This window comes from Mesoplodon densirostris, chromosome 6, assembly GCF_025265405.1.
Source record: "Mesoplodon densirostris isolate mMesDen1 chromosome 6, mMesDen1 primary haplotype, whole genome shotgun sequence".
NCBI classification, from domain to species: Eukaryota; Metazoa; Chordata; class Mammalia; order Artiodactyla; family Ziphiidae; genus Mesoplodon; species Mesoplodon densirostris.
The window spans coordinates 83,674,962-83,700,980 of NC_082666.1; the positions used below are offsets into that span (position 1 = coordinate 83,674,962).

The window sequence follows — 26,019 nt, forward strand, 5'->3', positions numbered from 1 at the left end:
CATAAGGCAATACTATGAACAATTGTATGCCAACAAGTTCTACAACCTAGAAGAAATGGACAACTTTCTAGAAACACGGAGCTCACCAAAATTGAATCAAGAAGTAGATAATTTAAACAGACTGATCACCAGAAGTGCAATAGAATCTGTAATCTAAAAACTGCCTACAAACAAAAGTCCAGGACAGATGGCTTCACAGCTGAATTCTACCAGACATACAAAGAAGAATTCAATACGGATCCTTCTCAAACTCTTCCAAAAAAATTGAAGAGGAGGGAACACTCCCAGAGATATTCTATGAAGTCATCATTACCATGATACCAATAAAAGACAAAGTCACGGCCAAAAAAGAAAATTACAGGCTGATATCTTTGATTAATATGGATGCAAAAATTTTCAACAAAATATTAGCAAAACAAATCCAGTAACACATAAAAAAGATCATACACCATGACCAAGTGGGATTCATCCCAAGTTCACAAGGATGGTTCAACATACACAAATCAATGTGATGCACCACATAAACAAAAGAAAAGACAAAAAACACAAGATCATCTCAGTAGATGCAGAAAAGGCTTTTGACAAAATTCAACACCCATTTCTGATAAAAACTCTCCAGAGAGTAGGCACAAAGGGAACCTACCTCAACGTAATAAAGCCCATGTATGACAAATGTACAGCTAACATCATACTCAGTGGTGAAAAGTTGAAAGCATTTCCTCTAAAATCAGGAACAATTCAAGGATGACCACTCTCACCACTTTTATTCAACCCAGTTTTGGAAGTCCTAGCCATGGCAATCATAGAAGAAAAAAATAAATAAAAGGAATCCAAATTGGAGAAGTAAAACTGTCACTGTTTGCAGATGACATGATACCATACCTAGAAAATCCTAAAGATGCTACCAGAAAACTACTAGAGCTCATCAGTGAATTCGGTAAAGTTGCAGGATACAAAATTAATACACAGAAATCTGTTGCATTTCTATACACTAACAATGAAAGATAAGAAAAATAAAGGAACAATCCCATTTACCATCACATCAAAAAGAATAAAATATTTAGGAATAAAACTACCTAAGGAGGCAAAAGACCCTGTACTCAGAAAACTATAAGACACTGATGAAAGAAGTCGAAGATGACCCAAACAGATGGAAAGATATACCGTGTTCTTGGATTGGAAGAATCAATATTGCCAAAATGACTACACTACCCAAGGCAATCTACAGATTCAATGCAATCCCTATCAAATTATCAATGGCATTTTTCACAGAACTAGAACAGAAAATTTTACAATTTGTATTGAAACACAAAAGACCCCAAATAGCCAAAGCAATCTTGTGAAAGAAAAACGGAGCAGGAGGAATCAGAATTTCTGACTTCAGACTACAGCAAGGCTACAGTAATCAAGACAGTATGGTACTGGCACAAAAACAGAAATATAGACCAATGGAACAGGATAGAAAGCCCAGAGATAAACCCATGCACCTATGGTCACCTTATCTTTGACAAAGGAGGCAAGAATATACAACGGAGAAAAGACAGGCTTTTCAATAAGTGGTGCTGGGAAAACTGGACAGCTACATGTAAAAGAATGAAATTAGAACACTTGCTAACACCGTACACGAAAATAAACTCCAAATGGACTAAAGACCTGAATGTAAGGCCAGACACTATAAAACACTTAGAGGAAAATAAAGGCAGAACACTCTTTGACATAAATCTCAGCAATATCTTTTTGGATCCATCTCCTAGAGTAACAGAAATAAAAACAAACACAAACAAATTGGACCTAATTAAACTCAAAAGCTTTTGTGCAGCAAAGGAAACCATAAACAAAATGAAAAGACAACCCATAGAATGGGAGAAATATCTGTAAATGATGTGACCAATAAGGGAATGGTCTCCAAAATTTACAGTTCATGGAGCTCAATACCAAAAAAACAAACAACCCAATCAAAAAATGGGCAGAAGACCTAAATAGACATTTCTCCAAAGAAGACATACAGATGGCCAAGAGGCACATGAAAAGATGCTCAACATCATTAGTAATTAGAAGAATGCAAATCAAAACCACCATGAGATATCACCCCACACCCGTCAGAATGGCCATCATCAAAAAGTCTACAGACAATAAATGCTGGAGAGAGGGTGTGGAGAAAAGGGAACCCTCCTGCACTGTTGGTAGGAATGTAACTTGGTACAGCCACTATGGAGAACAGTATGGAAGTTCCTTAAGAAACTAGAAATAGAGCTACCATATGATACAGCAATCCCACTCCTGCATATATACCGAGAAAACCATACTTGGAAAAGATACATGCACCCCAATGTTCACTGCAGCACTATTTACAATAGCCAAGACATGGATGCAACCTAAATGTCCGTCAACAGATGAATGGATAAAGAAGATGTGGTACATACATACAGTAGAATATTATTCAGCCATAAAAAAGAAAGAAATAATGCCATTTTCAGCAACATGGATGGACCTGGAGATTGTCATACTGAGTGAAGTAAGTCAGACAGAGAAAGATAAATATCATATGATATCACTTACATGCAGAATCTTTTTAAAAAAATGATACAAATGAACCTTTTTACAGAACAGAAACAGACTCACAGACTTAGAGAACGAACTTATGGTTACCAGGGGAAGGGTGGGTGGGGGGAGGGATAGAGTGTGAGTTTGGGATTGACATGCACACAGTGCTATATTTAAGATAGATAACCAGCAAAGACCTACCGTACAGCACAGGGAACTCTGCTCAATATTCTGTAATAACCTAAATGGGAAAAGAATTTGAAAAAGAATAGATACATGTATATGTATAACTGAATCACTTTGCTGTACACCGGAGACTAACACAACATTGTTAATCAACTATACTCCAATATAAAATAAAAATTTTAAGGGGGGGGTGGAATATAATAAAAGGTATTTATGACAAACCCAAAGCCAAGATAATACTCAGTTTTGAAAAGCTGAAAGCCTCCCCGCTAAAATCTGGAGAAGGACACGGATGCCCACTCTCACCTCTTCTATTCAGCATAGTACTGGAAGTCCTAGCCACAGCAATCATACAAGAAAAAGAAATAAAATTCAAATTGGAAGGGAAGAGGTAAAGTTGTCATTATATGCTGATGACATGATTACATATATAGAAAGCCCTAAAGACTCCACAAAAAACTACTAGAACTGATAAACGAATTCAGCAAGGTAGCAGGATACAAGATTAACATACAGAAACCAGTTGCATTTCTTTACACCAACAATGAATATCAGAAGGGGAGTGTAAAAAAACAATACCTTTCAAAATGGCACCCCCAAAAATAAAAGTCTTAGGAATAAACCTGACCAAGGAGGTGAAAAACTTATATGCTGAGAACTATAAAACATGTAATAAAGGAAAGTGAAGGTGATTCAAAGAAATGTAAAGATATTCCATGCTCTTGGATTGGAAGAATTAGTATTGTTAAAATGGCCATACTACCCAAAGCAATCTACAGATTTAATGTGATCCCTATCAAATTACCCATGAATTTTTTCACAGAACTAAAACAAATAATCCTAAAATTCATAAGAAACCATAAAAGACCCAGAATTGCCAAAGCAATCCTGAAGAAAAGAATAAAGCAGGAGTCATAACCCTCCCAGACTTCAGACAATACTACAAAGCTACAGTAATCAAAACAGCATGATATTGGCACAAAACAGACATATGGATCAATGGAACAGAATAGAGAGCCCAGAAATAAAGCCACACATCTACAGTAAATTAATCTTCGACAAAGGAGACACAAATATACAATGGGAAAAAGGTGGTCTCTTTAGTAAGTGGTGTTGGGAGTGTTAGACAGCTGCATGTAAATCAATGAAGTTAGAACACACTCTCACACCATACACAAAGATACTCAAAATGGCTTAAAAACTTAAACATAAGACGTGACACCATAAAACTCCTAGAAGACATCATAAGCAAAACATTCTCTAACATAAATCATATCACTGTTTTCTTTGGTCAGTCTCAAGGCAGTAGAAATAAAAACAAAAATAAACAAATGAGACCTATCAAATTTACAACCTTTTGCACAGCAAAGGAAACCATAAACAAAATGAAAAGACGACATACAGAATGAGAAAAAATATTTGCAAATCATGCAACGGACAAGGGCTTAATTTCCAAAATATAAGAACAGCTTATATAACTCAACAACAAGAAAAACAGATAACCCAATCGAAAAATGTGCAGAAGACCTAAATAGACATTTCTCCAAGGAAGACATACAGATGGCCAATAGGAAAATGAAAAGATGCTCAACCATTGCTAGTTACTAGAGAAATGCAAATCAAAACTACAATGAGGTACCACCTCACATCAATCAGAATGGCCATCATTAAAAAAGTCTACAAATAACAAATGCTGGAGAGGGTGTGGAGAAAAGGGAACCCTCTTACACTGTTAATGGGAATATAAGTTGGTGCAGCCACTGTGGAAGACAGTATGGTGGTTCCTCGGAAAACTGAAAATAAAACAACTATATGATCCAGCAGTCTCACTCCTGTGCACATATCCAGACAAAACTATAATTCAAAAAGATACAGGCACCCCTATGTTCATAGCAGCCCTATTCACAATAGCCAAGAAGACATAATGTTCATAAATAGATGAATGGATCAAGAAGATGTGTGTATGTATATATATATATATATACACATACACACACACACACACACATAATGGAATACTACTCAGAGCCATAAAAAAGAATAATGCCATTTGCAGCAACATGGATGCAAGCAGAGAACATCATGCTAACTGAAGTAAGTCAGAAAGAGAAAGACAAATACCATATGATATCACTTATATGTGGAATCTAAAATAAGACACAAATGAACCTGAACCTATCTATGAAACAGAAACAGAAATCGGGAACATAGAGAACAGACTGGTGCTTGCCAAGGGGGAGTGATGGAGTGGGAGGTTGGGGTTAGCAGATTTAAGCTTTTCTACATAGAATGGATAAACAACAAGGTCCTACTGTATAGCACAGGGAACTATATTCAATATCCTATGATAAACCATATGGAAAAGAATATATAAAAAAGAATGTGTATTGGAAAAGAATATATAAAAAAGAATGTGTATATATGTATAACTGAATCACTTTGCTATACAGCAGTAATTAACACAACATTGTAAATCAACTATACTTCAATAAAAATTTTTAGAAAAGGGATCAGAAATAAGTAGGATTCCCTGAAGAAAAAATTCAAAATTCTTTCAAGAAGGCTGAGCCTTGGAAAAGGAATTTGGTTCTAGATGGTATATGATAGGATAAAAATAATTGAGAGAACCAGTTCTTTTGCCAGAGCCTGGAAGGTAGATAATTAAAGAAGGCTATTTAAACAATTACTTTGCTGATACAAGTGGTCTGTGTATCTGTCTCCTTCTATGAATTGCCTTTTGTTTTAATTTCCTCCTTTAATGAATCCATTTACATATAACATAGTGGTTATGTATGATCGTGACTAGCAGTAATTACCACCAACATATTTACAGTTCCCTTGAATAATGTCATTAACTCCTCAAGACAAGCTGAGAGGTAGGCATTATTGTAATATTTAGTTAACAAATGGGAGAACAGAGACTGTGAACTTGCCCACTGGAAATGCTAAAAGCATAACACAAATCTAGGTCCTCTGGCTTCAGAGCCTATGCCATGTCCAGTAGTCTCAATGACACTATGAGGGGGAGATCATAGATTGTAAAGGACTTCATACTTCAGGCCAAGGGGCTCAGAATTGAGAAAGGAAATGGACTTCCAGGAGGTTCTTAGAGGGATCCATTAAAGCAGTGCTTCTCTGTGGAACCCTGAAGAACACCAGCTAAATAAAGAGCAGATAGAGAAGTCTATAGACAAAGCTTCATTCAAGTCTACATACACATGAGGTTTGAATCCACTTGCATCAAAGGTATCAAGTCTCCAGCTGCTATAAAGTTTAAGACACTAAACAACCCAAGAAATAATCAACCCTTACCTTGCAATCTTAAAAGCAAGTTCTCTTTTCTAGTGTAGTTCGTCCGAGTAGTCCTTAAAGCTGTGAGCACGGGGTCTACCATTCCATCCCTCAGCTGCTAGTGTTGCTTCTCAACACTTGCTAGTGACATTGCCCCAGCTTCATGAGTGAGATTTTCATTGTAGGAAGTTAGGAAACCCTGCTTTGGCAAGAGAATGGGAAGAAGAAAAAAACCAATAAACTATTTAAGAATTAAGTGGGCTGTAGTTCTCTTGTCTATAAAATGGTAGATATCACTAAGGTGTTACCCCATGCTATATAGTTCCTACCTGTATTTGGTTTGCTGAGAAGTGGTAGCAAATGCTGAGTCTGGGGCTTTTCCTACAGTTTCCAACTCAAGGCCATGTGTACTATAGCATACATTAGCAAACATCAGAACATATGCTTTGATGGAATCCAGTTGACCAAAATTGATTTATAACCTGTTACTTTTTCTTTTTTAACAGAGAAAAATCTTTGCCGGAAATGCAGTGAAAACTGCAAGACATGTACTGAATCCGACAACTGTACAGAATGTAGGGAGGGGTCAAGGTAAGAGAGTGAAGGATTTCATCAAGTAACACAGCCCAAGGACTTCTCAGTATAAATTAAAAAAAAAAAAACCCTTTTATAAGTCACCCTTGGTTTGACTCCCATTCAAACACTTGATTGCTATTTGCATTATCTCTACCATTTTATGTGAAAAAATGGATACCATCTTGGCTAAGGAAGGTTTATAAACCAAATAAAATTCCCTTTAGAAAAGATGGCTCAAATACAAGTAAATAAATGGCCATTTGAGAGGCCTGCTTCAGGCTTTTTGACCGGTAGTACATCAGTCAAGGATTACTGTGTAGGTAACACCAATGAATTATATTTAATCCCCATGATTCATTCCTCTGATGGTCGAAACTATTCCCATATCTTTATTATTTCTCTCCGTATAGCCAATCATTCTCTTATCTTCAGCACCTCAGGCTGATTCCATTATGCTATGGTATGCACATAGATTTAATACCAAGGGATATTTTCCTTGAATGGATGAGACTTGCACATTGCTAAAGCCAGATAGTTGATAGATTCTTTGAGAGAATAACATGCAGCTCAAATGAACTAGGTATTCTCTTGATATCCTTAGAGAAGGTCAGATCATCCCACACTGAGTGAGGAGTTGGACTCTGGGTTTATTACATAGAGCTAGAATTGTGCTCCATTGCTTCCCTTTCAAGAATCAACAGTACCTCTATTTTCACCTTTGACCAGAGGTGAAATATGCAGGGTCCAGGCAGTTTTTAGGCAGGTAATTCTTTGCATTAATTAATAGTGGAACATCATTTTTATTTAGATTAATTGATTATCCATGGCTTTCTTTTTTTCCCCATAAATGCATTCAGTGTCAGTTTGCTTAGCACCTTTTACCTCAGGACTTCAGTTTTGTTAAATATCAGTCTGGTCGGCCTCCTACTGCTTTTTGTAGAAGGAGCAGATTGGCATAATGAAAAGAAGGAAGATAAATGTGAGCTCAAATCTTTCTCTGCCATTTATCAGCTGTGTGATTTTGGCCAAGTCACTTTGCCCCTCTTGAGCTCCGGTTTTCTCATCTATAAAATGGTGATAGGGGGGCTTCCCGGGTGGCGCAGTGGTTGAGAGTCCGCTTGCCGATGCAGGGGACACGGGTTCGTGCTCCAGTCCAGGAAGATCCCACATACCGTGGAGCGGCTGGGCCCGTGAGCCATGGCCTCTGAGCCTGCGCGTCCGGAGCCTGTGCTCCGCAACGGGAGAGGCCACAACAGTGAGAAGCCCGCGTACCGCAAAAAAAAAAAAAAAAAAAATGGTGATAGGGCTTGCCTGGTGGCGCAGTGGTCGAGAGTCCGCCTGCCAATGCAGGGGACACGGGTTCGTGCCCTGGTCCGGGAAGATCCCACATGCCGCGGAGCGGCTGGGCCCGTGAGCCATGGCCACTGAGCCTGCGCATCCCGAGGCTGTGCTCCGCAACGGGAGAGGCCACAACAGTGAGAGGCCCGTGTACCACAAAAAAAAAAAAAAAAAAAAAGCGATAATAACCCCGATGTTGCTGGATTATAATAAGGATTAACTGTTAACATTTACAAAGCACTTATTCCAATATCTGATACTGAATTGGTCCATGAGAAATAAAAGATTAAGATTATTCTCTATGTTTCTTAGGGAACATTTGATAGAGTAAGTTAACCAGTGCTCTCCAACAGAAGTATGAGAACCATATGTTATTTTAAATATGTCAGTAGCCACATTAAAAGGAGTAAAAAGATACGGGTGAAATTTATTTTAATAAAATATTTAATCAAATATATCCAAAATATTTCAACATGTAATCAATGTAAGACAATATAAAAGATAATTAGTGAGATCTTTTATATTTTCTTTGTTTGTAGTACCTAGCCTTCGAAATCTGATATGTATTTCACCCCTAAAGCACATCTCAATTCAGACAATAATTTTTTATGAGAAATACTTGATCTGTATTTAGATTTTATAAAATTTAGTTGAAGTAGATCTTTATATAGCCAAGTTGCTCCACACTTACTCAACAGTTTGCCAATAACCGAATCAAGTGCCAATTTGTAAAATTTTAGAATGAAATTAACAAAAATAAAATAAAATGTTAAATTCTGTTCCTTGGCCACACTAGCCACATTTCAAGTGCTCCCGAACCATGGGTGCTAGAGCGTGTGGGACGGCACAGGTCTAACCTGGCTGGCTTATCCCAGAAAGAACCCAGGAGTTCACAGTACCAGGTTTGTTAGGCTTGCCACCCCTGTATTTTGGAACCAGCAGAAAGCATCATGGTTCACAGAGACTGCTCTGCTGCACGTCCCACTTAGTGCATTCCCTCCTCACACAGTGCAGCCTCTGTCTCCTGCTGAATAAGTGCCAACCTCAGAAGTAATGTCCTTTATTAGAAAAACGAGGCAGCTTTTTAAAAAGTTTGATAAGTTTTTTGGTAGTCCTGTTTCCTCCCACAAAAGGATTCGTTTGATGCACTGTCGCCTTTTTACAGCTCTACAAAAAGGAAAGGGATTTTCTTTTACTGGCTTTTTAAATGACAGCTCTCTGGCCAGTAGAAGATCTATGAATGAAATACAGTTTCTGTCTCCTTGAGGCTCCCTGCGTTTTCCTTAGGGGCTTCTAGGGTTGGCCATTTGGCCTCAAGAGACCTGTAAAATTTTAAATACTGGCTAAAAACAAACAAAAATATCTATGCATAAAATACTAGAAGGAAATGGATCAAAATGTGAACAGGACTGTTTGGGATTCTTTTTCAACTACTTTGGTTTTTGGCCTTTCCAAATTTCTTTAAAGAGCATAGGGAAAAATAAATGTTACTTTTTTTAATAGTATGATCCATATTCAAAACAGTCAAGTAAGATGTGAATTGGAACAATATAGAGAAATATATTTTTTATAAGAAAATAGAAAGCATTTGACCCTGTTGCTTAGATACCCATTTTCTAGTATTGTCTATTGGGTGACATAGGATTATGGTAACAGTCTCACTATTGAGTTATTCCATGAGTAAAATTTGTATATTAAATGTTGTAAATTTTATGTTTTGTTTGTTTTTTTTTTTTTTTGCGGTACATGGGCCTCTCACTGTTGTGGCCTCTCCCGTTGCGGAGCACAGGCTCCGGACACACAGGCTCAGCGGCCATGGCTCACGGGCCCAGCCGCTCCGCGGCATGTGGGATCTTCCCAGACCGGGGCACGAACCCGTGTCCCCTGCATCGGCAGGCGGACTCTCAACCACTGCGCCACCAGGGAAGCCCTGTTTTTAATTTTAAGCATCAGTCTGTAGACTATGAAAAAGCTCATAGCTGATAAAAATTAGAAGAAAAAAATACACATTCCTCATTTGACATTCTAGCAGCTCATTAGGTAATGCCAAAGAGTGCTATTTAGAGAAAATATGCCACAGATAACACCTAAAAAGACTAAATAATAGTATAACTAAGGAAAATCGAGATGTTTGGAGAAGCAGTAGTATTAGTAGATAATTTTGCCAAATTTTTCATTAGAGTTTAAAATTAATAAATCAAGCAATAAAGACAAAAGTATATTAGAATTCTGTTGTTTTGACAGGAACCAACAGAAGAACTAAAATCAGAAACACTTAAAATCAAAAAAAAGGCTATTCCTGGGAGTTTGAGCTGGGGGTTGGGCAAGGATAGTTGTGCGCTTTTATTCAGCTGTAATTCATTTTACCATGTGTTCCTACTACATTTATAGTTACAAAACTACTTTTAAGTTTATTGTGTAGTACAGGGGTCCCCAACCCCCGGGCTGCAGACCACAGTTCCTGTTAGGAACTGGGCCGCACAGCAGGAGGTGAGCGGCAGGCAAACAAGCGAAGCTTCATCTGCCGCTCCCCATTGCTCGCATTACTGCCCCCCCTCCCCCATCTCATGGAAAAATTGCCTTCCACGAAACTGGTCCCTGGTGCCAAAAAGGTTGGGGACCGCTGGCATAGTAGGTCTAGGAGGTCTGGATATCAGGGAATTGGTAGGCATATTGTTAGCTAAGGTGATTGTTTGAGTCAATGCAATACTTTTTAAAACCTCCATGTTATAAAATGTTAAGAAGAAATGTGTCAGCCAGTCTAAAAATTAAGAGGAATGTCCCCAAAGCTTGCAGCTACAGACATAATTTTAGGCACAGAGAAGCATTATAGGCATTGGGATGAGGAAAAATAAAGACTACAGGGGCTATTTCCTATGCTTCGAAGCTTTGCCAAAGCCACTGGTCTCTGGGGGGAACTATATTTGTTACATATGGCACTGGGGAGTCATGACTTCTTTGCCTGATCACAGCAGTCTGTGTCTGTGTCTTCAGCCTGCAGGGATCCCGGTGTGCTGTCGCCTGTGAGGATGGACGGTACTTCAACGGCCAAGACTGCCAACCCTGCCACCGCTTCTGTGCCACCTGTGCTGGTACCTTCTCTCCCAGTCCTCTTGTTTATTCTTCTGGCTCTGGTTTGGCTTTTGTTTACCTGTCTTTATCCATCACTCCTGCAAACCCATATGATAGTTTTAAAATAAATGCTGGAGAAGCATGGGTCTCTTCTGATAACTATGCATGTATTCTCAGAAGTCAGTCATCAGTAGCCCATGCTCATTGAAAACTTAAATTTCCCAGTGATACCTCCTTTGCTTTCCAAAGAGATTTGATGTTTTTGGCAAATGGGTTCAAGGTAAAACTGGAGCATTATTTTTTCCAAAGAACATAAGGAAAAGCACAAATGTCATAATTATTAAAATTACAACCTATTAATGCCATTTTAACCAACTATGCAAGAAGCAGCCCATCATGCAACCTCTTCTGAGGTTTTGTTTCTGTCTTTGGCATCTGTCTTGCTTTTAAGGAGCAGGTGCTGGTGGGTGTATTAACTGCACAGAGGGCTACTTCATGGAGGATGGGAGGTGCGTGCAGAGCTGTAGTATCAGCCATTACTTCGACCACTCTTCAGAAAATGGATACAAATCCTGCAAAAAGTAAGTGGATCCACCCCTTAAGCCCTAGTGTTTGGTTACCGGGTTCCTTATTTGACTGCCTTCATAAATAATATGAAACAGAATTATTAATGAAAAATAAGGTTCAAACATTTACCTGTGGACACTGTGCTGAACCTTTAACCCAACTGATTTTTTTTTTTTTTGCACCTCAGAAGAACTTTAAAACCTCTAAAGTAATATTTCTGTTTCAAGTGCATGCTCTCTCCCCTTTAAAATCATAGTCTAGGGCTTCCCTGGTGGCACAGTGGTTGAGAGTCCGCCTGCCGATGCAGGGGACGTGGGTTCATGCTCCGGTCCGGGAAGATCCCACATGCCGTGGAGCGGCTGGGCCTGTGAGCCATGGCCACTGAGCCTGTGCTCCGCAACGGGAGAGGCCACAACAGTGAGAGGCCCGCATACTGCAAAAATAAATAAATAAATAAATAAATAAATAAAAATAAAATCATAGTCTACCTGCTAGGCTTTCTTTAATGTTGTCAAACCTAGCAGTTATTGTAAGAAAAGATTTTTGTGGCATCTTCAAAGGGAGAAGATTAAGTTTAAGACATTAAGAGGTTGGTAGCAAACACATCTTCTTCTGTGCCTGACGTGCAAAAGGATGATAAATCGTACATTCTCCCCTTAGATGTGACACCAGCTGTTTGACATGCAACGGTCCAGGGTTCAAGAACTGTACGAGCTGCCCCAGTGGGTATCTCTTAGACTTAGGAATGTGTCAACTGGGAGCCATCTGCAAGGATGGTGAGTACAACTGCTCGTTTTGATCTTCTGAGCAAAGTGTGATCTTTCTACGTTAAGGTCTAATATATTTCCACTTGAAAAAGAAACTATCAAGCGTGCCCCAGACAGGACACACCCAATATCTTGTTGGCGTTCATTCATCTCGAACTCCTACCCTCAATGGGTTTGGTTTTTTGGTTGTTTTAATTGCAGGAAGAACTAAAGCATCCACTAACCAAGTTGGCACTAGTCAATTTTTTTTTACGTAGTAAACTTGGTTCTTTACAACTTTAGAGTTTTGGGTTCACAGCAAAATTGAGCAGAAAATGCAGAGAGTTCTCATACAGCCCCTGACTACCCTACACACATACACAAACACACACACAAACACTCCCATTATCCGTGTCCCTCACCAGAATGATATGGATACCTACATTGACACATCATTATCACCGAAGTCTATAGTTTACATTAGGGTCCACTCTTGGTGTTCTTTGAGTTTGGACAAATGTATAAAGATAAGTATCCACCATTGTACTATCATACAGAACACCTTCACTGCCCTGAAAATCCTCTGTGCTCTGCCTGTTCCTCCCTCCTTCCCTCCCCCTGCCCAACCCCTGGAAACCACTAATTTTTTTACTGTCTTCATAGATTGGCCTTTTCCAGAATGTCATATAGTTGGAATCATACATCAAACACTAACTAGAAAAGGCTACCTACTGTATTTTTTCCAGTCTTTTGGCATATGTAATTTTCATCAGATTTTTAAAATACCCTCTACATGGAGTTTTGTATCTTGCTTTCTGCACTAAGCATTAGATAAACATTATCCTATGTTTTCACGAAGTCTTCAGAAACTTCATTTTTAATAACAGCTTAATATTCTATCATGTGGAGATGCCACAGTTTATTGCCACTCTCCTCGTATTTGGATTGTTTATAATTTTGATATGTAAATAACAATCAAATGGTATCTGAATCTTTCATTAAGGTGTGATAGACAGGCATCTATCTAATGACAGAACCAACTACAGATTGGTTCTAATGTTAATGTTTGTCTATTTTTCTTTGCATTGCACCAGTGGTTCTCAATCAAAATGCCAGGACCCCAGACCTTCCCCAAAGGTTCATTTAAATTGGTCTTGGGGTACAGTTTGAGCACTGATAGCTTTAGAATCTTCTCAGGTATTTGTAATATGCTGCCATGCCCCCTGACAATTTGGGAAATACCAAGTTCTATCACTTTTCTAGCCTCAGTTTCCTCATCTATAAAATGAATGAATTTAAATTATTCCAACTCCAGCCTTTTGTGAACTTTGACTCTCGATATAATTCATGCAGAGAGGGCCCTAAAATTTGTGCCTAAATTTTATGCAGACGTGCATCTCAATGATGTAGAAAGAAATTGTTTTGCACCATCGTTGTTCTAAACATCTTTGGACTGTTAGGAAAATAAAAAACTATGCATTTGGAACAGTTTTCCCCAATAAAATCATTTCCCTGGGTTTAATCTTTGTCTTCTTTTGAATGGTTCCTCTTCTGGAAATTTCACAAGAGGCAGAAGAGTGCTGTGGTTGGGAGAATGTGGATTCAGGAGTCAGAATACTGTCATTCATATCTAGCCTCCAGACCTTGGGCAGGTTATGAGCTTTTCTGGGCCTCACTTCCCTCATCTGTAAAAATGAGAAGGATAATGCCGTCGACCTCATATGTTTATTCTACAACTTCCCGTTAGGAATCTGAAACATCAAAAAGATCTGAGCGTGCAATGGCATGCATAGGAACATTATTTATGGTCTCATATCCACAGAGCATCACAGATGACTTTGCATCTTCATAGCTTTTCTAATGTATGATTGATCTGGCAGGGACAGGCAGACCTGCTCAGGCTCTGTGTTCAAACTTTTCATGGCCAGGGCTAATTCTCACCACACAACATGGAGGTGAGAAGTTTGAGGGATGGCACCCCAGGTACTATGTAAGTATCACCTTTTAGTTACCAGCCAGTGCTCCTTACCCTTACTTGAAAAGATGGTTCCCCTATATCTGAATATGATCAGAAGTTTTGTAAGTTAGTAACTGAAAAACTAAGGAAGATTTTTAAGTGATTGACACAAAAGATCCACTATGACTTGAAATTTTCACCCATAGCACTTGGTACCAGGCATTTCAAGGTTTGTGATGCTTTAACGGCTTTCCCTAAACCACAGTAAGCATGGAATAATTTATGCCAATGGCACTTTGGTAAAAGTGGAGTGTCAGGATTGCAGGCAAAAGTGGAAAATGAAGAACCATGATTTGTGATGAGTCCATTTTCAGGTCGGTTAAAGAATGAGATCATTGATGGCTCACCAGGCTTTTCAAATCACGTGGCAGTTGCATTCAGGGATGTGCTATTTATTTTCTTTCAACTGTCATATTTCAGTGATTCTAAGACATACTTTTTTAATATATTTTAACAGCTCTGGAATCAGATGCATCTTATAATTCATGGCAGCTTACAACTGCTTTTGATCCACAGGTTGATGTGACATAGCTGTCATCGCCTGTGACTTAGTCACACATATGTCTAGTCAACTGAGTTAGGCACATGATCACTCCTACTTGTGTTGCATTTAATTGCACTTCATAATAGCTTGAAAAAGTTAAACTATTTCTCAATATTCAAAGGAAGAATTATTACATAAGCCCAGAAACAAAACAGCATGTTATATAAATTTAACTAATACTTTCAATAAGCATAAAACTAATATTCTGATAAGAGGCTATTGTGTCACCATTTAATATGAATTTTTTTCTTGGTAGTACTTAAAGTAGTGGTGCATCTGAAATCCAGTGTCTTGGATTCAGTGAAATATAGTATAAATGACTGTATACACTCTGCTCTAGGTAACTCCGAAAAGAAAAATTCCTTGCCTATATTATTATTGATTTCTAATTTATTCTTTTTCTAATCTTTTTTTTTCCTTTCATAAATGGATACCAATCACATTTACCATTGGACTGCAATATCTCTCCTTGAAAACAATGCTGTTGACTGAAATCACTTCGGGTGGACCAAATTTCTTCCTGTTGACTGCTCCTGAATGATCTCTTCCAATTCCCTCAATCTGCCTCTCTGGCCAATCACAACCTTCTTCCGTGTGCGTCCATCATGCTGCTCTCGTCCTCAACTTCCCCTCTCTCTTGCTGACTTCCTGGAAAAGCAACGGAAGAGTCCTGGGCGGAAGGAGGCTTCTGTATGCTAGTGAAAAAGAACAATCTGTGCCAACGGAAGGTTCTTCAACAACTTTGCTGCAAAACCTGTACATTCCAAGGCTGAGCTGCCATCCTAGATTTCTTTGTTCTTGTAGACTTATAGATTACTCCATATTATTATTAAAAAGAAAAAAGCAAGCAAAAAAAAAAAAAGCAAGCCACCTCTCTCTTTCTTGCTCTCTTTTTCTCTCTCTCTCAAATTTGTGCAGGGAGATGGTGAACTGTTTTGTCAGAACTTAAATGGAAAAAAAAAAATAAACCTACAACAAGCCTACCTTTTATAACTGGGTGTTTAGTGCTAAACAGCCAGAACCACAGAGACAGTATTGTATGACCAAAGCATTTGATGCCAAAATTTGACGTTAAAGTAATGATTTGATTTCCTGCCCTGTTTTTGAAGGTCCATTTTTTTTCCTTTTGCATTTACTTGCTTGTTTCCCCTTTGAGATGCCTAAAAATATACCTTTCAAAAACATCACAAGAGCAGACATAGATCAAAATGAAACAGAAAGCTCCTGCATCCATCATTTTTCATGCTTGAGTCCACTGTTGGGGGAAATGGCAGAAAACTGGACCTAAGGGCATTAAGAACATCCCGCAGAGTTGTGTTCAGTGTCATTTGTCTTGGTTTTTCACAGTTGACCATTGATACTTTCCACACATAATTTACTTCATGCATTATGTGCTGGTTTTGGCATTATGCCCACTTGATAAGTCTGCTCCACTGGTTTCATCAGATAGACTTGCTGCTACTGGCTTTTCCATGGTAGATTCGGTTATTTCACATACAGCTGGTCAAATGGGATTGCTCTGCATAGTCAAAGTGGTGATGGACAGAATGCAAAGATTCACAAAATAGCTGAGACTGATCCAGCTCCCCCCAAATCCAGAGTGTTCACTTGTAAACCCTGCACAATCTCTCGGTGCTATTCAGCCATTATCCCCATAGCATTTTTTTTTTTTTAAGGCCATCAGAAATTCCATGTGTTGTAGTGGGAAGCATTTTGGATATGATGAAGAAAATTTCTTCCTGGAGTCAAAAGTTTCTAAAAGGTCCTGTATTTTTAAGAAATGGAATTTATTTAAATAATATTTAAGCTTGTGCCCAAGTTGGCCAGGCAACATTTTTCAATGGTGCTTATTAGAAGTTTTTTTCATCTTGTCATTTTAAGAAAATAAAACTGGAAATGGAATATGGGCAGCATGATTGTACCCTCCTGGTTCTGTTCTTTTCCCACTCTGTCCCTCTATAACCATGCTATGATACACCTGTCCACTGAATGTCACTGAGATCATCTGTTTTCTTGGAAATATCTTCACTGGTTTTCTATGACTCCCCAAACACATCCTGGAATCTAGCAGACTGAATTATGTGAAGACTGTTTGGATCAGTGGTCAAAAATGAGGAAACCTGATAGATCTTTTTATAACTCTGAGTTTCTCTGTTTAGGAGAGGATAGACTGATACCAAGTTTCTTCATGTTTCATATCAAAGCTCCATTGGTGACCTCATTTGCTTTGAGAATGACCAGCCATCTTGCAAGCTTTAGGCTTCTGACAGCCTCACTTCCAAGATGTCACTGGCCTCACAGATGAGAAGAGGAATGATATCAATATAGGTTATCCTGGGAAGTGGATGCTAACTAAGGTCCCCATCCAAGCAGCAAGGTAGTAAAAAGCCTACCTTGAAAATATGCATTCCTAGACATCAAAGTTAACATTGAACCCTAGGTAAATAATGAGTATAAAGTCTAATGACCCTCTTAAGAGCATTGTAGTGATACTGAGTCACGTAATGATTCATATGTAACTAGGGAATCAACTGATTTTGTTGAGTAATTTTCCTCTTCATAACACTTCAGGCCCTTCTGACCCGAAGAAAGCAAGTTAGTCCCAGGTATGGCATGTAAAGTCTTTACATTTAAAGGCACAGTCTCTAAGTGGACAAAAGCAAGTGAGAGCCTAAAGCAAGGTCAAGCAGATGGTGAAACCAGATTTGCCTGCAAAGAAATCCATTTAACTGAACCCACCCGTAATATATGAGGCACAAAGTTACTATGAAGGGAAAAATAAAAATGATGCCTGTGTTCTTAGACAAATAACTATCAATCTGACAGTCAAAATCATTGGGGTCTACGAACATGTGTTCCATTTCTCACTGACCATGCAGGCACACATTGTGGAAATACTGGTTTAACTACTAGTGGTTATCGCCTCGTTTATCTACAGAATATTATTAACTAGAACATAATGCTTTCAAAGTTTAAGTTAATGTTATATATTATGTATAAATATATATATTCATAATGAGATATATGTAATGGATAGTACAAAGTTTGGAGACTTAACAAATGCTCTAACCTCTGGAGACAGAAGTCCTATCTTCTGTTTTCTTTTGTCTTTTGATTTTTCATTAGTGATCCATTGTTAAATCCAAATCCACTTTTACTGAAAAATACTGTACATGTGTAAAATGTTCAGTTGTTTTTTTGTAAAATATAGTAGAATGGTTGTAATTGATACTGGCCAAAATCAATGTTATTCCATATTTTATTTTTTCTATTAAATTAACCTAAGTTCCTGTTTATTTGATCTGTTCGTACCCATGTGCAAACATCTCTGAAAGGGTGAGGTCATGAGAAATTTCTCTGTTTCCACATAGATGCTGAATATGGAGGAAAGGGTGAGGTGAATGAACGATCTAAATAAAGTTGGGAAAAAGGGTGAGCAGAGGTGGGAACTAAAAAAAAAGGAGAAAGTAACAGCAATAGAAGAAAGGATCAGTTTAGGTTTGGTCATGAATGTATGTTAAATCCCATTTTTAGTAAGCAGATTGTGAAAAAAATCTACAAAAGTTTGGTGCAGTTGCTATTGCATTGTACAGATGCCATGTCCAGTGAAAGGGCCACCTGGACCTGCTCTTTCCCTGGTTTCCCCCAGGGCATGGACTACTGCATACCTGCCAGTGGGTGTATGGAAGGGTGGGGACCAAGGGGTTGGGCACAAAGAGGTCGGGTAGCAGGGGCAGGTGTGAAAGCTGTTATAGAAGATGACCTTGTTCAATTGGCTAATATCCTGTGTATCATTGTTAGTTGGCTGTATCCCTGGATGCCTAGAAGATGACTTTTCTAAAATCAATGTCCAGTACATGCCACAGGGTAGGACTGTATAATTAGCAAAAAACAACCATGGATTATAGATCTTTGTGAACCCTGCTTGAGATGGTCACTAGCCTTGAAAGTTCAATGCCCTGTCTTTTGCAAAAAGAAATGAGAAATCAACAGAAGTGACACACATATTGCGCTCCAATTAGGTTTAAAGATCTGGGGATACAAAAAGGTATGAGAGAGAGCTGCTGCCATGAAGTCCCATTACAGAAATGGAGAGACACTAATTTTATTGACCACTTACTATGTGCTGTACAATATGGGAATATAGAGTATATATATACTGATATAAATATATCCTCTTTTAAGTTTCACACAAACTCTAGAGCAGAGACATGTATTATCCTCTGTTTATAAATGAGAAAGCTGAGGCGTATGGACTGAAATAAATTGATTGGGATTACATATCCAGACTCAGAATAATAAAAATAAAATTCAGTATTAAGACCATTAATACTAAGTAGTAAATTCTAAATCTCAGATGAATGAGACACTAAGTTGTTAAGTTCAGACAGGCAGAAATTCCTTTGAATTGGATTGGTCAGGCCGAGTTTCCTAGAGCTGTCTGGACTAGCATTGGTTCTTGGAGGATGGCTAAGGCTTAACTAAGCAGATGGGACTAAAGCAGGAGGAGCGTTACCAGTGAACTTGCTGCACAAGAGGTGTTCAGGGAAGCAAGTCAATTGTTTTAATGCTTTTTAATCTAATTAGCCTATTGCTGCAAAGGATAGTGATTCAACATTTGATGGATCAGTCAAGAAGAATAGACATTTTTACACTTTCCAAAAGATGGATAGTGTGCCCATTCTTTTCAATTCCCACACCCATGGAAGACCTTGCTAATCAATATCCATCTGTGGACTAATCAGCGTTTTCTCACCTTTCACCCCAGTATTAGGGCCTTATCATCATGCTAGTGATCTATCAGACTCATGGTTTTCCACCCAACAGTCTACTCTTCATTTTGAGGAACTGGCACACTGAGTGCTTCGTAGAGAAGGGCAGGTAGTTGTTGTAGTAACTACTAAATTAAAATTTCTCCATCGAGTGATCAACACTGTAGGCACGTCTGAGTATGGAAATATTAAACACCCCATCCCCCTCATGTAGAAAGAATATCATGCAGCTAAAATGTAAGTGGACATGCATTCTCAACTGCTTTCATATGGTCATTCAGATTCACACAAAGGGCAATGACAGACAGCAGCTTGATGATTATGGAGAAAACTGGAGGCAACTTCCGCTGTGGCCTGGCCAGCTCAACACTGCCACCTTCCATCTGCTGATACAAAATGGCAGTGGGAGCACAAAGGCCAGCTGCAGCCCGACCTCACCTGGCCCAGGCTGGGCCCTGGGCCCCAAACTCAGTATGTGTCAATGACAAAGTATGAACCTGCTTCTCCTCCCTGGTTGACAACCATTTCCAAAGTTATTTTTGTTACAAACCTATAAAATCTGAAATTCTCAGCAGAATACTTTGGAGCCATTGACAAATTTAGCAGGGCATAGCCAAGATGGACTTAATTTCACTGTGGCTCATTGGAGCAGCTTGGCAGTAGAGATGGGGCTGTAATCCATACAATCATGTCTCCTCTTCATCATGAGAGGTGAAGATCTGGCCCAGAGTCAATTCCTGGGCAAGAAGGATGCAGTTGTGCAGCATCACTGAGTCTCAGAGGGCAAGTCTGGGACCTGGGAATGCCAGCAGTTCCTTCCTACCTTCTACCTGCAAGGGACTTAGAAGGATGTTTGACTGTCTTATTACTGAAAGATTTTCTTGCAAGATTTCTTCTCTAAAGGGCCACTGTTGGGTCCCCTGCCCCCAATAATTGCTGCAACTGTTGCTTTTTCAGGGCCAGGCATCAGGCAACAAAAGACATTTTGCATCCCCACTGCTAGAAGTTTCCAGAAACATTCCCTGAGGGATTGTAACACCCTTTTTCATTTTATAAAAGAATACATTATTTTAAGAATAGAGTGTTTTGAAGCTGGCAGAGTTCTACTAAAATGGCTTTACTTAATTTTGCACCCACAAAAGTCAGAGCGACCTATAGAAACTAACTTTCTGTTGCAAGATTCACAACAAGTCAAGGGTGTGGCTGAAACTCAAGCCCACAGCATCAACCTTCTACACAACACTGCCTCCTTTTTATGAGTACCATAGAGAAAACAAGTCCATATGTGTTGCAAGGCAGGGGGTAAGAGCCTTTTCCCAAGTGCGAATAGAAAGCATACTGTACCCCTGGACTTGGCTTTTTCTCCTTATGAGCCCAAATGAATTGCTTCCATAAATAAACTTTGAGTCCCTGTCATATACCAAGCTCTGAGGTCCTTCATGCCCTCTTCAGGCTAATGGTCTAGTGGGAAACACAGATACAAAAATGCATGGTTATAATATGAAGCTATCCAATAGAGGGCTAAAAGTCCCTTGCCGTGCACGATAAGCTTTCCAAGGGCATCCAAAAATAACGTGAAACATTCAAAATAGAGTTGCCTTTAAAATGTGCAAAATCAAATGATATTTTAATTAAATATCTACAAAATGCAAAATGTCAAACTAGTCAACTGCAGCTCAAAACTTAAGGAATCACATATAATTAAACTTAATGTGGGATAAAGCTGAATTTTAATATGTTTGATATGATGTGGGACCCACAGAGGTAGGAGAACTTAGGATCTGCTGGGTTCCTAATTTAACCCTGCAAAGGAGGGAGAAATTCACTATTCATGGTGGGGAGGAATGTATTTATATATATTTCTGATCTCTTCCCTCAAGATTCCCACCTGTAGATCCAAATAGCTACTTGCCATTTCCCTTCAGATATCTAATAGACATCTCAAAATTAACACGTCCAAAATAGACTTCAGACTCACCAATCCCCTAAACATTATTATCACCAAGTGTCTCCCATCTCAGCAAATGGCATTAAAATACATCCACCTAAAAACCCATCCATCCACCATTTGCTCAAACCTGAAACCTAGAATTCCTCTTTTTTTTTCTTTTGTTTTTTTTTTTGTGGTACACGGGCCTCTCACTGTTGCGGCCTCTCCCGTTGCGGAGCACAGGCTCCAGATGCGCAGGGTCAGCGGCCATGGCTCACGGGCCCAGCCGCTCCGCGGCCTGTGGGATCTTCCCGGACCGGGGCACGAACCCGTGTCCCCTGCATCGGCAGGCGGACTCTCAACCACTGCGCCACCAGGGAAGCCCTAGAATTCCTCTTTTTCCACCCCCAAATCCAATCCATGAGCGAGGTCCCATTAACCATACCTCCATGATATATCTCGAAGTGGTCTACTTCTCCCCATTCCATAGCTATAATCCTGGATCACACCACCATCCTCTCCACCCTAAACTACTGCCAGAATCTCCTAACCAGGCTCCCCACTTCTCTCCACCTCCTTTCCTCTTTTTTCTCTCCTCCCCCATCATTCTCCACACAGATAGCAGAGTTATTCTCCACACAGATATCAGAGATAGCTATTACAACTACAAAATCTGATTTCACCTCTCCTCATTCACTCAGAATAAAATCTGAACTCCTTACCTGAGATCTGTCTGATCTCTTCTCATGCTTCCCTGCTCATCATATTCTAGTCATACTAACTTTCTTTTTGTTCTTCAAACAAAACTAGCTTATTTGTGCATCCAGACCCCTGCTCTTCACATGGCTGGTTTTTTCTCATCCTACAGGTCTTAGTTCAAAAATAGCTTCCTCGGGAAGCAGCTCCACACCTGCCCACTTTTTTGGTCTTTTCACAGCACGTACCACAAACATGACATTCTATCGTTCATTGACTTGTTTATTGTCAGTCTCTCCCTCAGCACTGCGACAGCTGGGGTTTTGCCCACCTTGTTCACAGCTGTATCTTACAGGTCTAGCACAGTGCCTTGCTTAGTAAATATTTGTGGAATGAATGCATAAAAAGGCGTCAGAGAGAAATGGCATGAGACATAAGCCTTGAAGGATAAGTAGGAATTTGTCAGTCAAAGAAGGTGAGGATGTTGGAGTAGGACTTGAGAGAGAGAGAGAACCGGTACAAAGGCACAAAACCATCAAAGGGCTTGTGGACTGAGAGGCAGGGAGTGGGTAGGGTGGGCAACTGAAGGGAGGGAATGGGAAGACCCCGGAGGTCAAGTTGCAAAGGGCTAGGAGGGGCTATTGCCCTTCCTCCACCTCCTTGTCCTCGAAGTCATCAACCCTCTTTTCAGAGAGGCTAATTGACTTGCTCAAGGACCACATCAAGTCAACTAGTGACTTCCTGCCAACAAATTCGGGAGGCATTCAGTGAGACAGAATGCTGAGGAGGCTGTAATTTGCTTCAGTCCCCAGGGGACTGATGGCTGCACTGAGCCAGCTAAATGAAAGGACAGGGTACTAAGCGGAGCTCAGCTGTCAGATTAGCTCACATGAGAGAAGGCAGCCCATGGCTTCTCTTCCCTGGGATGTCCATGGCCAGAGCAACAAATTTGGTAAGGCCTGTTTGCAAGGCCTGTTTGGGGACAAGGGCTGGCTCAGAATCTTCTTTTCCTTCTAAGAGAAAACCCCTTGCCCTCTAAACTGTCATTACCAGAGATGAGTAAAAGGAAAGAAAGTAATATGTGAGCAACTCCCTTTCATAACAACAGAAACAGTAACTCCCATATATGGAGTACTTTCCTATGTGCTAAGCACTGTGCTCAATTCTTTATATGAGTTATTTCATTCGATATTCCCAATAGCCTGACTTTATTGTCTTTTCACAAATGAGAAAGGAGATGAGGTAAATGCCTAAGGCACCCCAGTGGTTAAACGGAAGATCTGGGATTAATTTAAATCCATACGATCTGATATCAGAGTCTCCAAGAGAAATATAAGAGCCAAGGAAGATGTCAAAACAAACTTCAGGCTGTGACCGTGGAGCTTGCATCAGGATTGTATATGTTACCTGACAACGTCAGGTCCAGGGTCCACACTGTCTCTTGTGAATTGAGCAACGTCCACCCAGGACTACTCAGCACACTATGGCCACACAGTGCTTTGTGTGACCAAGCTAGGAGTGAGTGAATTTCAATATCATCGTGAGAATTAGTAGCAACCAATGGGCCATCTGGGCAAAAGAAATCAGAAAGGACCTAAAGGAAATGAGGCAGTGGCTATTAAGAAATGAGGATGTGATGTTCCCTTTCATGCTAATTTTTCTTTGTCTTGGAAGCCATCATTTGCATACTCTAGCCTCAGATGAAATGAAGATGAAATAGACTGGAGATATGGGGAACACATAGAAACATTACAATACTCAAAATCATAACATAATACAAATTCCATGAGCTCCTTTGACAAATCTAGTAAAACATAAATTCTTCTCAGGTGATATTAAACAGGATTTTCTTGACACTCATATCCATAACTGTTACAATATAATAAAAGCTAAACTATCAAGAAAATGTAAGGCTTTTAATCATGTATAGGAATGTGATTTTTAATTGACTTGTATCATTAGAAGAGCCACAGATATGACAGGAACCATGAGTCATCTTGACCATCTTCCCATGATCATTCCCATATCTGATCCGTCAGCAAATCAAGACAGTTCTACCTCCAACATATGTCTTTGATCCATTTTCTGTCCTTCACCTGTACTGCCACCATCCTTGTCCACACCACCTTGGGTGAAGCTACTTCCCACCTGGGCTGTTGCAACACCTCCTAACTAGCCTCACTGAATGCACCCCTTGTGTCCACACTCCAACATGTCCTCATCTACTTCCTAGAATCTATTCTACATAACAGCCAGAGTGCTCTTTCTAAAAAGTCAAAGCTCACATGAGACTCTGCTGTTTAAATCCCTCCCATGGCTTCCCATTTCACCCAGGAAAAAGTTGAAATTCCTTTCCCTGGTCATGAAGGCCATGGTCAGTCTGACCACCCACCTCTCGAAAACTCATCTCGTGCCATTCTCTCCCTTCCTTTATATTTTCTAGCAACACTGACTTTTCCTGACTCCTCTATTCTGCTTTGTAGGCTAGAACTTTCCCACATGCCATTCTCTGTACTTTAATGTTATTCCATCCCTAATCATCTATATCTGGCTAGCACATTTATTATCTGGGTCTCAGTTTAAATGTCATTCTTCATTTCCTGATCCTTCTAGACAAGGTTAGATCTCCTTATTATAAGCTCTCATCCATGCCTCTACTTTACTTTCATATCAATTATATTACAAACATCTAGTTAGTTGTAGGAGTATCTGTTTGCTGTATGTGATTCTCAGTACAAGGTTTGTTCCATGGGGACAAAGTCTGTAAATGTCTTACATCTCATGAATCTAGCAAAATGTCTTTCATAGAGTAGGTACTTGATAACTCTTTGATCAGTAGTAGATGAATAAGTCAATAAATGAATAATTGAGTAAATAACCATTTACTCAGGAAATTGCCCTGGACCAGTTATTGGTATAACTAAGTTCTAATCTTGATTCTGTATAACTTCAGTATAGCCCTCTATGTGTCCACCTCAGTTTCCCCATCTTCAGCATCATCCCTGTAAACCATTCCAGCCCTTCTGCTCAATGAAAAGGGAAAATCCCAGGAGATTTCATGGAGATTCTATCACCAGCCCTAAAACACATACAAAGCCTTTGTCACACACTCAGTAAAGCTAAAGCTAGGACCTTGGCACGAAAAGCGTGCAGCTGGGAGTTGGTTGGTGTGGTGACAGAGTTCTAAAGTGTACCGCCCAGATTCCCATCCATTCATTGCTGTGAAGGGACTTTGCAGATGGAATGAAAGGTTACTATCAACTGACTTTAAAATAAGGAGATTATTCCTGAATTATCCATGCGAGCCCAAGGTAGGTCAGAGGGACGTAGTAGAAGGAGACAGAGAAGGCATGAGTCAGAGGAGGGGATCAGAGAGATTCGAGATGAGAAAAGGATTTGACTCAGAGTTGCTGGCTTTGAAGAGGCAAGAAGGAAGCCATGAGCCAAGAAATGCATGCAGTCTCTAGAAACTGAGAACAATCCCCAGCCAACAGGTGACAAGGAAACAGGGACCTCAGTCCTGAACTCTGCCATCAATTTGACTGAACGTGGGGCAGATTCATGCCCAGAGCCTCCAGAAAGGATGCAGCCTGAGACACATTAATTCCAACCTTTTAAAACCAGGAGCAGAGAAGCAGCTGAGCCACACTGAGCCCAGATGACTGACCTACAGAATGGCGAGAAAATAAATGGGTGTTTTGGTAAGCCATAAAAGTTGTGGTTACTTGTTGCAGCAGCAA

General features: G+C 39.7%; 1 protein-coding gene across 1 annotated transcript in view; it reads left to right on the top strand.

Moving 5' to 3' along the window:
- The window catches only part of PCSK5 (proprotein convertase subtilisin/kexin type 5), a 334,111-nt gene extending 315,984 nt beyond the window's left edge, over positions 1 to 18,127 (top strand). The window contains exons 17-21 of the mRNA XM_060102335.1: positions 6,528 to 6,612; positions 10,930 to 11,027; positions 11,459 to 11,588; positions 12,235 to 12,350; positions 15,539 to 18,127. Of these exons, the coding sequence (XP_059958318.1) occupies positions 6,528 to 6,612; positions 10,930 to 11,027; positions 11,459 to 11,588; positions 12,235 to 12,350; positions 15,539 to 15,654 (545 nt within the window). The 3' untranslated portion in view covers positions 15,655 to 18,127. The remainder of the gene's footprint in view (positions 1 to 6,527; positions 6,613 to 10,929; positions 11,028 to 11,458; positions 11,589 to 12,234; positions 12,351 to 15,538) is intronic.
- The last annotated feature ends 7,892 nt before the right edge of the window (positions 18,128 to 26,019 follow it).